Genomic DNA, 16,630 nt, shown 5'->3' on the forward strand with positions numbered 1-16,630 from the left:
AATCACCAGTGTTTACTTACAAACAATATCAGGTTGATTATTTCTGCAATGGCAGGGTATCTTCTTGAAAATATGGTTTATAGTTGAGGTGCTGCTGTAAAACACTGACTCGCATGCAACTCAGGGGCACCTGATGTGATTTGTATTGAACTTCTGCTGTCCCTTCTCCTCCCTTTGATTTTCCTGCCCATTCCAGCTCCTCAGATGGCCAGTGCCTTGCTCTGTTGTTCCTCTCCAGCCCTTGGACTTCCAGGAATGCCCAGGGGAAAGTAGCTGCCACCTTTAACAGGTCACTTTCTGTGCTGATGGAGCACTTTCTTAAGGAGCTTGTCCCAAGACTGGTCTGTCACAGGACTGAGCAGCTTGTGGCCACTCTGGCCAGCCACTGTGTTTGTAAATAAAGCTTTATTGGAACACAGATGCTCTGATTTATGTGTGTGTCACCTCTGGCCACATCAAGGCGGCAGTGGCGGTTTAGTTTTGACAGAGATCATCTAGCCCACAAAGCCTAAAATACTCACTCTTCATATACTTCATGGACAGCCATGTGAGAAAGTTCACGGGCAGCTCCTAACAAAGAGCTGACATCAGTCACTGTTGAAAACTCTGGGCTTCTTACAGATTTGTAGGTGCCCTTAAAGAAAACCTGCTTTCATGATTGGGACCATGCTGTTATGTCGGTGCGGTTTTCTGTTAAGTATTTGAGAGGCCATTTGGGTGCAGCTAGCGGAATAGGGTATTCAGACCACGGTTTTGAGGCCTGTTAGCCACATGACCTTGGGTCAGGTCACTCTGCATATCGCCTCAGGCTCCTCCTCCCTGAAGTGAGGACGCCAGTGACTGGGCTCTCTTAAGCTTGACATAAGGATGAAAGGAGGTAATGCTGAGAACTTGGAGCTGAGATTAGCACACAGGAAACATGAATTGCTGGCTTTTATTGTTGTTGCTGATCTAACCCAGTTTCTGCTGGAAAAAGCTGAAGAAGCCCCTCCTCACCTTCAGAATACGCTCCAGGCTGGGAGGCCTGGTGAGCGGGGCCCCCCCTGCGCCCTTCTCACAGCCGCGCCAGCTCAGCAGTGCCTTGCTCTCAAGTTCGCCCTCGCTGTCAGCGCTGTTGTTCACTGCCTCACCGACGGGGGCTCTCTGTCCTCTTCTGCGTTATTATCATCCCGCCAGTAACCCCCAACCATTTCTGTACCCGTATTTGAGACACTTTACACATATTACATCATTTAATCCTAACAGCAACTCTTCAAGTAGACCGAAATAAAGAGGATCCTCTTTTTTAAAAGAAAGAGAATGAAACCAAGAAAAATTAAAACAACTTACCTAAGATCCATGGTTGGTATATTCACAGAGTTTTCACTCAGCCCCAGTTCTCCCAGATCCCAGAGCCTGCCCCACACGGATTTCTGGGTCAAGACCCAACATGGTTTTTCAAAGACCTTCACTCAGCGCCGCCCCCCTCCGCAGATGACCCCCTGTATCCCTACCCTACAAGGACTTACTCTTCTTTCTCTTACACGTTTTACAGTGCATTATCTTTTCTGTTTTTGCTTTTGTATTTTTTCTTGTCTTTCCCCTGCTACTTCACCTTGTACACACACACACACACACACACACACACACACACTCACACTCTTATGCTGTGAACTTGAGTATAGGAATTGCATTGTATTTAACCTTACATCCCTTGTGCCTAGAACAGTTACGTTGTGTAGATGAGATTCTTCCAGGAAGTGGTAAGGACAGGTAGAGAAACACTAATCCATACTCTCCAAACACTTCTCCTTTTAATATATTTCATTTCCACAGTCACTTATTAGGAGGCAGCATATTTTATTGGTTAATTACATTTGTTCCATAATCATTTGGCTTGAGCTTGAATCCTAACCTACTAGCTCTTGATTTTCTTCTTTTGTCAATGCAGTCATGGTCGTGTCCATATTTCATATAGTTATTGGAGGAATGAATGAAATCATAGGTGCAAAACACTTAACCTGATATCTCACACATAGTGTGCATGGTTCAGCAGTTGTTGTTACGAAGTGGCATTATACATGCCTTCAATTTACTTGACTGTAATTTATGTACCCTCAACCAAAATAAAAGGTGTGGAAGGAGAGAGAAAACAAAACTATTGAACTAGTCCAGGCCATCTACTCCAGGAGCATGTGCCCCATGTGAGCAGGGATGGGAGGGTGACATTGCAGACGTTTATCTCAGTCTCAGACCCTGCCTGCTTCCTGTAGTGCCACCATCCTGCTTTGCTGAGTGCCATGCTTGTGCTTAAAATTTATTTATAAGACATGGTGCCGGGTACAACCCAACCACTTTATCTGGTGCTCAAGCAAAAAAAAAAAAAAATGTCTCTAGAGACCAGAGAAATGCCGACTGGGTTGGACTAATTGTAGGTTTCCACATGACCCCTCCTGTGGGGTTTTGAAGGGTAGTTTTGATCATATGTGCATGTTTCCTTATACTTTCTGAACACTTTATTGTCATGTGGTAGTGGAGAAGGCAATGGCACCCCACTCGAGTACTCTTGCCTCGCAAATCCCATGGACAGAGGAGCCTGGTGGGCTGCAGTCCATGGGGTTGCGAAGAGTCTGACACGACTGAGCGACTTCACTTTCACTTTTCACTGTCATGCATTGGAGAAGGAAATGGCAACCCATTCCTGTGTTCTTGCCTGGAGAATCCCAGGGACAGGGGAGCCTGGTGGGCTGCTGTCTATGGGGTTGCACAGAGTCGGACACAACTGAAGCGACTTAGCAGCAGCAGGAGCAGCAGTGATGTACTGGTGCAATCTCAGATTGGAGTACACCTAGGGACTGGGGGCTAAAATAATTATTTTGCTTGAATTTTGATAATAGCATGAGATGTTGAATGAGCTGAAGCACCACTCAGCACTCCGTCTGTATCTGTGCAGAGATGCTTTCAGAGTTCAGCCTGGGTTTCTCTCCATGTTTCAGTGTCCTGTGTGGCTCTTTGCCTTTGGAATGTACAGAGATCATGTGTTTTGAGACATCCAACCTCATCAGCACCAAAGGGGAAGGGTTAATGAGGATAATGACTAATATTCTGTGTTGATCACATCGTTGGACCAAAGTACTTCCAGTGAATATTTTCACAAGTTCAGATATTAAGAACAAGGCTCTAATTTGTGTTTGATTTTTGTTTAGGTAACTACTCCAGACCCCCAACATACAGTGGGGTGCCCAGTGCAAGCTACAGCGGCCCAGGGCCCAGCATGGGCGTCAATGCCAACAGCCAGATGCATGGACAAGGGCCAAGCCAGCCGTGTGGTGCCATGCCCCTGGGACGAGTGCCATCCGCAGGCATGCAGAACAGACCATTTCCTGGAAACATGAGCAGCATGACCCCCAGTTCTCCTGGCATGTCTCAGCAGGGGGGGCCAGGAATGGGGCCACCAATGCCAACCGTGAACCGTAAGGCACAGGAGGCAGCTGCTGCAGTGATGCAGGCCGCTGCGAACTCGGCGCAAAGCAGGTATGCCGTTGGGCGGGCAGTCTGCACAGACATGTGCACATGCGCGGAGCCAGAATTGGTCATCCCGTCAGTGGGGGTGGAGAGCAGCAGAGGGCCACTGTGCTTGGCCTCCCCTTTTGTGTTACATGTTCTCTATCAGAGAGGCCAGAGAAGTAAATGATAGACTGTGTTCTACGAGACATGGAGGAAGGAATCCGTCAGTTATAGGAGGTTATTTGAAATGGCTGAGAAGAGTCACTGCACCTAGCCACCCAAAGCCAGTGGTGCAGGGTGCCTCTGTGGCTCCATTTAACACAGTGAAGCTTAGGCAGGAGGGTATAAAGCCTAGAAACTGGCCCAAATCTAAACATTCAAAAAGAACGCCTCCCTTTTTTTGTTTTTAACCTCACTGTAGAAATCCTTATGAAATAGGAACTTTGTATGTGCACATATGTGTATTGTGTGTGTTTGTCTAAATGTATACGTGTGAGATTTATTGCTTCATGTTCTTATGTTGTACTTTTATTTTTCTGGGCATATGTCTCTCTCTGTCCAAGCCAAAATGCAGTTAGCAAAATAATGATTGTATTTCTGAACGTTTAAGTTGATAGAGCAAGGCTTTAGCCTCAATTATTTACTTGTTTTTAATCCTGAAAAAAGTCTTGAAGTAAATACTTGACCTGTTTTAAAATAATTGAATTAAAAGTTCATGAGGCAAAGTGACTATGTTTTAAAAGACTCAAATGAAAAAAATGTTTCAATTTTGTTTAACATATGTTAAGATGTTTAAAACAAAGGACACTGAAAGATATGTAGTCCATGGGGTCGCAGAGTCAGACATGACTGAGCGACTGAACAATATGGTATCTTCAGGAGGAAAAATAGAAGATTCTGATTTTGTCAAGGTGGAATAAGAGCTTGTGTGTGTGTGTGTGTGTGTGTGTGTGTGTGTGTAAATGTATCCTTTTGTTACTTTTCCTCTGAAGCTGCTGTTTGAGAATGTCAGGGACCCTTCCAGTCTCACTATTTGCTCTACAAAATATTTCCTTTGAGGAATCAAAATGAAAGTCAGGTTCTCTCTCTTACCCCCTCCCCCTACCTCTCTCACTCTTATCCATGTTACAGTGACTTAGAATCTTCTGAACCCCAGCACTATACCTCTGAACTGAACTTACACAGGCCGCAGAGAGAACGTTTTAATATACCTGTCTGTGAGCACTGGTTGGGCCCATCCAGTTGAAGTTCTAATTTAGGTTTAAATGAATTGTCCATTGTCACAACTCAAAAAATACACAAGTTATTTCCTTTTTAAGGAGAAAATATTTGATTGCATATGACATGAAGCCTTGAGTAGTGAGCTGGGAAGACGAAAACTGTAGAAATTAAGACATAGTTGTTTGATGAAAAAGCTTTGCTGTGTTCCCTTTCTGAATCAGTTTATATATAATTTTATATAAATTAATATACAAGTATACATCCAAGCGTTTTCAGTTTCTTTTTCTAATCAATAGACCATTCCAAAGTCTTGCCTTCATGTTCCGCCCATCAGAGCTCTAATATGGAGTATCAGGCCACCCTCTATAAGCCACCACACCTTGGTGTGGAGATAACGTAATGGACAGGGGGATTCATACTTGTCTATAGAACAAATCCAAAGAAGCTGTTCTTCTGTTCTACTTTAGGCCACCATACATTAGGTCGCCTGCTTATCCCAGCCAGTCTGGGGCTGGCGGACGCCCCATGTTTTCTTCCCAGCACCCCAACTATGGCAACTCTCAGGCTCCCATGATGCACCAGCCTGACCAGTACGGGTAGGTAGCCACACACCCTGACTTGCTGCGGGACCTGGGCATTTGTTTAAACTGTTAATGAACATGCCATCTGGCTGCAAAAGGAACACCCAAAGCAGGAGGGTGAAAGACCTAAGAGAAGATCCATCTCAGAGGGGGTTGTCTTTTACTTTTGTTTGTTTTGGGTTTTTGTTTGTTCTGTTTCGTTTTTTCATTCTCCCCGGCAGTACTGTGGTAGTTTGGTAGAGACCTGCATGTTGTCCCACCCACCCCCCGATTCTGTCTCTGCATGGCTTCAGCATGGCTTCTTTCCTTCATGCCTGAGAGGGAAACAAAAACTGTTATCTGTGTAAAAGTAATGAAGTCACCCGCTCTGGCGTCATGTCCCCCACCGTTGTTGTCGTGTTGTCTAGGTGTGTTGTGCAGCACTGTTATCATGACCATGTTAGTGTCATTCCTGCCACAACAGCGACCTGCTCCCACACACCCCCTGAATTCAGAGAGCAGCAGGCTCATTGACGAGAGCCCCACGCAGGAGGCAGGGCTGAGGTTATTAATAAGACTTGGGAGGGTCTAGTGACATCACTGAGCAAACATCTGTATCAAAGATTTCTATTCTTTCCTTCTCCCAAGGAGGATTAGAATATCGAAGTCACCGGGAAAATAAAACCAAATAATCCAACACAGGATTTTTTTCCCCAAACACAGTGTTGCCATGTTATTATCAGTTTCAACACAGGAATTACATACAGCAACAAAAAGTATCTCTCTCCTTTCCTGCTACAAAACTGTAATATCAGGCTGTCACTGTCTTTATGTTAGTAAATAATCTTAAAGTATATTATTATTGTGTGTTTAAGCAAAAATATTGTTAGTGATCTTATTTAACATATAGTAATGATAAGATTATCTCATGTAGATTGATTTGTGTTCAGGAGCTGCTTTCAGTAGAAAGATAAAACATTTTTGTAAAATAAAAAACAGGGAACAATCAACTAACTTTGTTTAAAGACTGAACTTACGTAATTGTGTTTCACTACTCATTATGAATGTATGACGCAGCTTTTTAGTAGCTTTATATTCTATACATCTATTAGGCAACAAGTGCAAATGATAATTTTGCCACTGAAAGTTCTAGATCCTGTAAACACGGTCCTAATTGTCACAACAAATAAAGACTTCTGTAAACATAATCCTAAAATTGAAATAAGTATGGAATGAGGTAAACATACTTATTTTGGAGAAATTGCCTTTCGTCTTTTTTCCTTTCTTGTGCTACATTCAAGCTCACTTCCTGAGTTGGTAGGAAGATAAGAGGGGAGAAAAGCATTTATCATCAGCTGCTAATCCATAGGCTCTGTCCTTTACCAACTCAGGAGTCCTATTTAGACCCACAAAGCTAGTTTGGCTGGGCCTTGCCAAGCCACATTAAGCAGCTGTGTAAAATGAATTTAAATGGCATGCATCAGAGTAAAATCTCTTCCACTGGGGCAGAAAATCAATGTTCGCCAACCAGCACGAGAAGATCAGATCTGCATTTCAGCCAGCAGCATCCAGATAGCTTCCTCAGAATTCAGCACCTCCTCCTTAATTAAAAATAAGGAAAAGAAAGATGTTGGCGTGAGTCCGTAAATTGTATGAAACCCACTTGGCAAAGGCTCATCCTTGCAGCCCCATTCCTATTAGCTCTGAATTTTGCCGTTTGTGTTTACACTATTCTTTCTGAAAAAGAAAGTTTTATTTCTATTTTAAATCTTAGTTCCTTTGCAATAACCTGTAACCTGTTGTGCCCTCCCTTTTTTTTAAAGCAGAAGCTTGAATGCGAGAAAGCATGTGTAGTACATGTTTCAGTGCTGGTGGTTAGGAAATTTGATTTTCAGCATTGTTTTTGCTTTACCTAACACCTCCTCACAGCAAATTGTGTTTTTGCTTTTGTTTTCTTTCCTCATGGATATAGCTCTGTGAGGTTAAAGTTAGGGTGGCAACTTGAAAAAGCAGTTCACTAAATGGCAGATTTTAGGGAAGAAATAGCTCAAATCTTTCAAAAACACAGTATTCAGAATTTGTTATAATGTCTTCTTTCTCAAGTCAGAATCCCAAAGGGCCTAGAGCCTATGAGGGAATCTGAGAAAGACAGATTAGTGATGAAGGGAGGGAGTGAGTGTGAGAGAGAGAGAGTGTGTATGTGTGTGCATTTAGAGACAGAAAGCTAACTGCAAAAATGAAGGATTATGGCAATTATGCTTTAGAGTTTCTCAACTAGTTGGATATAAGATAGTTTAGAGGAAAAAAACAGATTTAACTAGTTTTACTATTTCCTTTCTTAAGAGTGACACTGAATAAGTTAAGGAACATATGGATGAATCAATTTTTCTCACCTTTTGAGTGAAGGACTCTCTCATTCTGATTCTCAGACAATTTACAATAGAATGTTATGAATCTTACTGTTCAGTTACTAGATTAGCTGCATAATACTAGCCAGTAAATTGAAATGAACAGTTTATATGTAATATCTGTCCAGGCTACCCCCCCCATACACACTTGATATACTTTTTACTCAGAAGATGCCTTGCTGTATTCAGTTTTAAAACATTTCTAGATAATGTTCTGTTCTTTTGAAGCCATGAGAAGCAGAGAGTGGGAAATACGAGTTGTCATACTAAAAGCCTAGTCAGAGCTGGCAGATGACGTTCACATTCAGTCCAATTCTGGCAGCAGTGTGTAGCATCACTTTGGAAGAATTCTGAGACATTGTCAAAGTGCCGGCGAGCCAAAGTTGGCCAGCAGTTTAGGAAAGATGTTGACTTACTGCTTGTAAAGAAGCATGTCCATGAATCCCAAGCTGTAACATAGTCCTTCACATTTGTTGAATGATTGACCTCTGTGCTTAACACACATATACACACATGTGAAATCAATTTTCCTCAGTCATTTAGTGTGTTTTACTTTGATTCATTCCTTCTAGGTGCCACCCACCTGGTATTGTCCAGCAACTGACATTTTTGCTCAATACAGCTGATCTGTGGATTTGGATATTTCAGCATTATCCAGATTTTTTTTTTCCCTTAGAAATGAGCTCCAAGGAATATGCATGACTTCAGTGAATTTACAGAAGGCCTGGCAAGCCCTAGATCTTTAGGCCATGGTAGATTTTTATTCCTTGAAATCAGCCAGCCAGAGCACCTCCTGTAGCTCAACCTTAATCAAGTCTCTAGTGTCTTGAGATGGTCTGTGTCAAAGTCCTGGCACAGAACTTTAGTAATATTTTCATCAGAATTGATTCCAAGAGGATATAGAGATTCACTTGTACAGTAACAGAATTTTAGAGCTGGAAGGACTTTAGATGTCATCCAGTCTGTACCCCTCAGTTTTACGATGAAGGAAACCAAGACCTACAACATTACTGCCATGGTTATTTAGTTACAGGAGGGGCAAAGCAGACCCCAGGGCCAGTCTCCTGGGCCTACTGCTCTTCCTGCTACTTAGTACTGTCTCTTTAGATATTCTTTTTTTAAAAAAAAAGCTCTCTTAATTTTAGTTCTCTGTTATATCCAAAGGCAGATCTACTATTAGAAAGCAGATATTCATCAGTGTCTTACTGGCGACCCAACTTTATGTGTCGAGGTGTGGACTACTTGTCTTCATCAGAGGCTCTGTTTTGTCTGAAAGGAAAGCAGTGCTCTGCTGCTCCCCACGCAGACTCCCTGCGTGTCACAGGGAGTTTGTTTCTGGAGCCACATACTTCATGAGATGGAGTGACAGTTTACTTGGTGGCACACAGTTGGGCTTGAATTTCTATCCTTTTCACCCTTTGATTGCTGCCAATTACACTTTAACATTTTGCATTTATTCTTGAGACTGGAGTGTAGCTGTTGAAGAATTCTGAGCCATGCAAGAATAGAAACAGAAGTTGGCATTTTTACGAATGCATACATTTTCATGATGCTGTTACAAGCCGTATCTGTCATCCTTTTCTGTCCCTGAGAAACTCCCCAGTGGACTAACTGAATATCAGATGGAGGAAGACTCTTAGAGTGCTTAGTTTTGTTTTGTTTTGTTTTAAAAAGGGAGCAAAAATGAGTCAGTTTGAAAAGTCTCATTTCTCCTGTCTAGAAGGAATTGTTATTCTGGATATCACAACCCTGAGTCTGGAGACCTGCATTTTAATTCTTTCTTAAGTCATACTGAAAGATCAGATAACTGAAATTTAAATGCTTTTGCTTTTAGTAAAGTAGGAGATTAGAGATTTTAATTAATACTGTTTTTCAGTCTTAGCCACTCTTTAACAAGGTGAATAAATTTCATTAAGTCTTGGTAGCTGGATCAGTAGCAACCTAACTATTGGTGTTGGCACAGCTGACTGTTCTGTGAGAGTCTCAGCAGTGGTTTCTCTGCTTGGAAACGGCACACACACACCTAGGCAGGTTGGTGTGTCCTCGTGGGCCTCCATAGGCGCTTGTGTCTGTCTTCTGTGCATGTGCACACACACACATGCACACACCTTCCAGCAACTATTCTTTAGTGAGGTGTATTTATAATTCATTTTCCCTGTTGCTATTTGCCAGCAAGGCACTTTTTCTCTATTATTTCCTTGAAGCCAGTGTGACGCAGTTGTGCTGATGGGCAAGGAGCCACTGATGTGGAAACATAGTAATGGAGATAGTGCATTAATGTGTCAAAGAGAAGGGGAAGAAACGTATGTGTGTCAGGCCCCAGCTATATTGGGCTTGAAGGGCTCTGAGTGATTTGTGTTAACTAAGAATTTAGCCCTTTGGATTTTGGCCAATTAGGTTTTAAAGTAATAGCTATGATCTGAAAAGCCATGTTATTGAAAGACAAAGCAAAAAGATTTCAAAGACTTAAATAGAGTTTTAATTTCTGCAATTAAATATAAGCCTTTGCTTTAACACTTAAACATGCTTTCATTTTTTAGCTCCTTTTTTCTTTCAAAATTCAGAATTTGAATGAATATTACTATGTTGGTATTTTAAGATTATGATTTCAAATAAATCTTTCAGTTTCGGAATAACTATGGCAGCCATAAACTACATTTATTAGTCTTCAAATTAAAAAAAAAATTAGTAAAACACAGTTTTTAAAAGACCAAGATCTCATTAAAGTTTAATGAGACCCAGGGAATCAAAGTATGAAATGTACAGCAAACCTTTTAATAGATTAGAGTCTGTGAAGTTCCTTAAATGACTGGATATTACCTAGAGAGCTTTTTAAATAAAAACACACACCCTCACCCCAGTCTCACATCAGTGAGGCTCGGGAGCCTGTTTATTGTTGTAAACTGGGGGGTCCTGGTGTGGGGACCAGCACACTTCTGGGGCCTCCGTTAGAAATTCCTGCAGCTGAAGAGCCCTAATGAAAAACACAGAGGGAGGAGACAGGACAAGCCCGAGCTCAGATGACCTGTGCTTTGTACCTTGTAGACACTGGCTGAAGACAAACCTGGACCAGAGCTGGGGACACTAGGTAGAATTTGGAGAGACTGATGTTTAAATAGACCTGATACCTTAACTCAGGCTTAGGCGATCTTTTGTCTCATTTTCTACCTCTGAGTATCCTCTCAGATAACAGTAGCTTCCTGATACTCTGATATTCCAAGCTCCCCTCCATACCTAGACCTGCTTTCTCAGAAGGTCTCCTGTCCATGTCCCAGTCTGAACCTCTTACAGGGTGCCATCCTTGCTGCCTAAGCGAGCTCACAGTGGCATGTGTATTGGATTGGGCTCTTTCTAACCAGATGGCTCTCCCATCGGTGGAGCTCATGCCCCTCTTCACTTATCCAGGCAACTTGTCTTCGTGTCTGACCTCATGGGCTTCATGACATCTCTGCCTCCACGTACCACATACTTACACCAGACAAACAGATTATCATATCTGGAATCAGCACTGCAGTCCACCCATGAAAAATTCAGCAATAGAGCCCTGTCAGTCCCAGCTATTCAGAGCTGTTCAGGTGCGGCTGTTGAGTGATCACAAATATGTCAGGTAGTACTGCTGGCCTCAGCCCCAACCTGCAGGGCTCTCAGGCTGAAACCCAGAAGTATCAAGTGGTTGCCAGCCTGAAATCTCATAACCTCAACAGAGTGTTGGACTGAAGGCAACAGGAAGAGTTTATAAGTGATGAAGAAGATGTGATCCAGTCTGGGGCAGGGGAGGTGTCGCGGGTGACCGTGTGAAGATCATAGGTGGAGAGGAGGCTGGATTCTCTGACAGGTCAGAGCACCTCTCAGCTGGTAGCAGCAAGGCTGTGGGAGCAACTCCCTGCGGCTGTCCCGATCTTGACCTTCATTCTTATTTTGAGCTCCATTTCCACTGTATAGATTAAAATACCCAACCGTAAGGTGGTGCCATTGGTAAAGAATCTGCCTCCCATTGCAGAAGATGCAAGAGACATGAATTCAATCCCTGGATTGGGAAGATCTCCTACAATATGAATGGCAGCCCACTCCAGTGGGAATTTTTCTTGCCTGAAAAATTCCATGGTCAAGAGGAGCCTGGCAGACTACAGTTCATGGAGTCACAAAGGGTCAGACATGACTGAGCACACATAAGATTTTGTCCCTTGTTAACTCTTACTGGAATGGTTTTGACTGTTAAAAACCTACCGGGAGGAACTTGCTGGATCCTGCCTCTCCTGCTTCTTTGAGCAGGTGAGACAGACATAAAGAACTATAGTTTTGCTCAGCTGCCCCTAATTTTGAATAGTGTTTCACCCAAACAAATTAAGTAACTTTGTAGTATTGATATGTTTCCTGACACTGCAGCCCTGGATAAGTGCATTCCTCCTTAGAGGCTTTTAGTGTTGCTGTAGTAAAGCATATGAAATGCAGATCTCAGGACTCAAATTCTGTTTGTTTTTCAGCCAACAGACTGATCCACTGGAGTCTAAGAAGTCTAAGAATGGTTCACTGGGGTGTAAGAAGTCTAAGAATGGTCCATTAGGGTCTAAGAAGTCTTAAGAATGGCCTGTTAGGGTCTAAAAAGTCTGAATATGCATGCGATTTGTGCCCTCTTGGTTGTTCCCTCCCAAAACGGTACACGGGTCAGCTCGTTTCCAGCTACTGATTGGCTCCTCAGTACCTGTCATGCTGGTTTGCTCCCTGTGTACGAGGTTCCCGTACCTCCAAGGAGACCCATTCCTGTGTCAGCTCTCCCTTGTGGCTTGTACACATGCAGGGCGTGTCTTGGTATGAGGCTAGGAACTCTTGTCACTGACAAAGAATAGTCCCCTTTATAAGTCATTGGAGATCTTGAATGGTATTATGATCTCAAGATAAACTTTCTTAAAACAAAGACCTTGAATATCATGCAGTTAGAACGGGGCACTTTTTTCTTTCTATGGGGAACATCAGTGGTAACTCATTTTTTCTTTCACAAGGTTCAACAGATCCCATTTTTACCAGACAAGGGAACTGTGCACCAGTTATGGCTTATTAGAGGCTGGTTAGAAGCCACAGGTGCCAGCATCCACAAAGGTCCGGGGTCACCTCTTGCTCCAGGAAAAACAGATTTGGGGCCCAGTGCTGCCCCCTGTGGCTTTCTTAACACCCTGCACTTCAGTTCAGTCCAGTCTCTTAGTCGTGTCCAACTCTTTGTGACCCCATGGACTGCAGCATGTCAGGCCACCCTGTCCATCACCAACTCCCGGAGCTTACTCAAACTCACGTCCATTGAGTTGGTGATGCCATCCAACCATCTCGTCCTCTGTCGTCCCCTTCTCCTCCCACCTTCAATCTTTGCCAGCATCAGGGTCTTTTCAGATGAGTCAGTTCTTCGCATCAGGTGGCAAAAGTATTGGAATTTCAGCTTCAGCATCGGTCCTTCCAATGAATATTCAGGACTGATTTCCTTTAGAATGGGCTCGTTGGATCTCCTTGCTGTCTAAGGGACTCTCAAGTCTTCTCCAACACCACAGTTCAAAAGCATCAGTTCTTCGGTGCTCAGCTTTCTTTATAGTCCAACTCACACTTGCACTTGAGAGAATCATTGATGTCAAAATCTCTGAATGTAGCATCTTCAAAAGGGAGACTTCTAGACATTTTTTTTATGATTGCCAGTAAACATTTCGTAATAACAGTGGGCTGAACAAACCAAAATCAACTTTGAGATGAAGACAACATTCTCCGTTATCAATTACCAAACTTCAGGCAGCCAGAGAATTTTTGCATTTTCTTCACACCCCGACAAGGAAGTCTCTCACTTCAGAAGCCTGGAGCTCTGTTTGTTCTCCTAGCTGCTTTGCAAAACAAGGTGAAGACCAGTCAGTGGCTTTAGGAACAACTGAAACTAGTTACCTACACTGAGACAAAAAGGAAGTACTAAATCTCCAAAACTGCACAGCTGGTGGCATTTTCTAGTGAGTGCCAGGAACAGGACTGAACAGATTGGAGCCCTCTGAGAAGTCTGCACAAAGTAGTTAACAAAAAAGGGAAACAAACTTTCTGATGTGGGCTTTTAGAAAGTTCAGGATGGCATATGCAGGATCCTTCCGCACTTGGTCGTAACAATTTCACTGAGATGCGGGGTGAAGGAAACAAGTGGAGACAGGCAGGAGGAACACTTCAGGCACAGGCAGGCCCTGTGGGCACTGCCATGTTACACAAGCCCGCGGCAAAGACCTGCATAGGAAAAGTTCCGCTCGGAAGAGTTACCTGCAAACATGCACTCACCAAAGATGGTTCTGGAGAACAGGCTAACCATCATCACCCCCTCTACTGGAAGGGCCTTCTTCATAGAGGTGTCGAATGTTATTACATTCCTCTTTGCCCACCCTTAAAAGAAAAGAATGTAAATGTGTCAATTACCAAAGGGTTTGGGGAGTTATTAATTCACATCTGGGAAATGACTGATGACTGTTGCTCTAACCAGTTTGTTGCTGGCATACCCATTTCATAGGCTGCCTTAGAAAGAGAATCATGTTCACAACAAGGGGAAGACCTTAGAAAACAGATCAAGAAGCCTTGTAAAGGGCATCCCTGCCTAGGGAGGAAGGATGAATGAACGAAGGGACTCACCCTCTGCTTTCCAGACTTGCGTCTCTAGCTGCCTCTTGGCCATTGCCTCGGGCAGCTCAGGGCCACGCAGACCCTATATGTCCAGGGCCCAGCTCCTGTCCCCTGACATCTTCCCTCAACAGCAGCTGCCCTGCACCTGCCCCTCATGCAGCCAGGAGACGTCCCAGCCACCATTTCTTTCCCCACAGCGTCTGACTCATCACCAGGTACTGCCAGGTTACGTCTAAGGTAGCGCTCAGCCTCCTGTTGCTCCCCACTCAGCCCAGCTCCATGCACCGCCTTCTCTTACCTGGACTCTCATGAGAGCCTCACACCTGTTGCCCTGTGTTCACTCCTTCCGCCTCAGGTGTGCCCGCAGAGGACCATGCCTCTGAAATACACATCCTTTTCTGCCATTTCTCCCACTTAAAACCCCTAACCTCTGTCAGCTCCTCTGAGGGTACAGGCAAAAGAACTGAAGCCTCGTGTGACCTGGCCCTTCCCTCCTTCTCATCTGTCTTCTCTCCTCTCCTCTCCTCCATCACCTAATTAAGTCCCATTCCATCCCTCAGATCTCACCTGAGGAGAGGCTCGGGCCCCGTTTCCCTTCCTCAGGGAACGCACCCTGACCCCCTCAGGTGGGCCTGTCCATGCCTAAGGCTCAGGCCCCGTATCCCTTCCTCGGAACGTGCTCTGACCTCCTCGGGTGGGCCTGTAGATGCCTAAGGCGCTCCTCCTGCCTTCCCTGCCTTTCTCCTTCACCTCTCAGTGAAACTGTTTGCATCTGTGCAGCCATGAAATTAAAAGACGCTTACTCCTTGGAAGAAAAGTTATGACCAACCTAGATAGCATATTGGAAAGCGGAGACATTACTTTGCCAACAAAGGTCCGTGTAGTCAAGGCTATGGTTTTTCCAGTCGTCATGTATGGATGTGAGAGTTGGACTGTGAAGAAAGCTGAGCGCTGAAGAATTGATGCTTTTGAACTGTGGTGTTGGAGAAAACTCTTGAGAGTCCCTTAGACTACAAGGAGATCCAACCAGTCCGTTCTGAAGGAGATCAGCCTTGGGATTTCTTTGGAGGGAATGATGCTGAAGCTGAAACTCCAGTACTTTGGCTACCTCATGCGAAGAGTTGACTCATTGGAAAAGACTCTGATGCTGGGAGGGATTGGGGGCAGGAGGAGAAGGGGACGACAGAGGATGAGATGGCTGGATGGCATCACTGACTCGATGGACATGAGTCTGAGTGAACTCCGGTAGTTGGTGATGAACAGGGAGGCCTGGCGTGCTGCAGTTCATGGGGTCGCAAAGAGTCGGACGCAACTGAACTGAACTGAAGCACCCCCAGTGTGCACACTTCCCCATGATCCACCCAGTGTGCTTGCTATTGGCCACTCCCGGCTCTGGTGGCCTGAGTTCTATTTGCCTTTGTCCAGGCCCACTGGTGTGCTCCTTCCTCCCTTCCCCTCCCACACCCATCGTGAACACATGACTGTAACTGTCAACCAAGCAGAGGGCATTTCTGATTAATTTTGTTATTGTATTAATAGCATGTCTTCCTGAGTGAAAAGGGTGCAGTAGTTTCATTAAGAGTAGCATGTGGCTGTGCATCTTCCCAGGAGCCTACAGTCTCTTAAGTCACTGGCACTCGCCTTTGCTCTTTGTCTCAGTGTCAGTGCCGCTTTACCTTCACAGGGTTGATTGCTAGCCAGAGCAACTGGCTTGTTGGGATTATAACATGATATCACCCCTAGAACTGTAGTTGTGTTTTTTATGACAGGTGTATTCATGGATTAGCCACACCAAAAGTGGGCTGAAGCTTAAACACCTTTTGCTTTCCTTCTGATTGTATTGTTTTGGGGGCAGAGCTAGTGATTTTCACTCTTCAGATATTAGATTTAGAATACAGTAAGTCCACTACATATGAACAAGTTCTGTTTCAAGAGGGTGTTCATAAGTCCAGTTGGTTCATAAATCCAACAAAGTAAGTTTGTAAGTCCAAGCTGCATTTTCACTCATGCCTTATGTTGATGACACACACGTTCACATCTTTGAAAGTTTGCAACTTGAAGGTTCGTATGCAGAGGACTTACTCTAATCTTGACTCTGTGTGTCCCTCTTGGTATTGCTTTGGAAGAGCTGCTGTGTAACTTAGGTTGCAAGTCTGTTTCACCAGTGATCTGGAGACATACGTGCAAAATGTTTCTTTATAAAACAATTGAAATAAGGCATCCTGTGTGATATTGTGTATGCAATAGGAGCTCTCCAAGGATAAACTGCTGAAATTGGGCTTTTCAGAGTTTCATGTTCTCAGTTCTGATAGCTTTGGGTTTTAAGTG

General features: G+C 44.0%; 1 protein-coding gene across 9 annotated transcripts in view; it reads left to right on the forward strand.

Moving 5' to 3' along the window:
• Positions 1–16,630, forward strand: part of ARID1B (AT-rich interaction domain 1B) — a 435,615-nt gene that overhangs the window by 365,971 nt on the left and 53,014 nt on the right. For 6 of the 9 annotated variants that reach the window (XM_061428408.1, XM_061428404.1, XM_061428400.1 and 3 more), the window contains 2 exons: positions 3,186–3,513; positions 5,175–5,303. In XM_061428408.1, the coding sequence (XP_061284392.1) occupies positions 3,186–3,513; positions 5,175–5,303 (457 nt within the window). The remainder of the gene's footprint in view (positions 1–3,185; positions 3,514–5,174; positions 5,304–16,630) is intronic. The other 3 variants (XM_061428403.1, XM_061428405.1, XM_061428407.1) reach the window with 1 other exon arrangement.

This window comes from Bos javanicus, chromosome 9 (assembly GCF_032452875.1).
Source record: "Bos javanicus breed banteng chromosome 9, ARS-OSU_banteng_1.0, whole genome shotgun sequence".
NCBI classification, from domain to species: domain Eukaryota; kingdom Metazoa; phylum Chordata; class Mammalia; order Artiodactyla; family Bovidae; genus Bos; species Bos javanicus.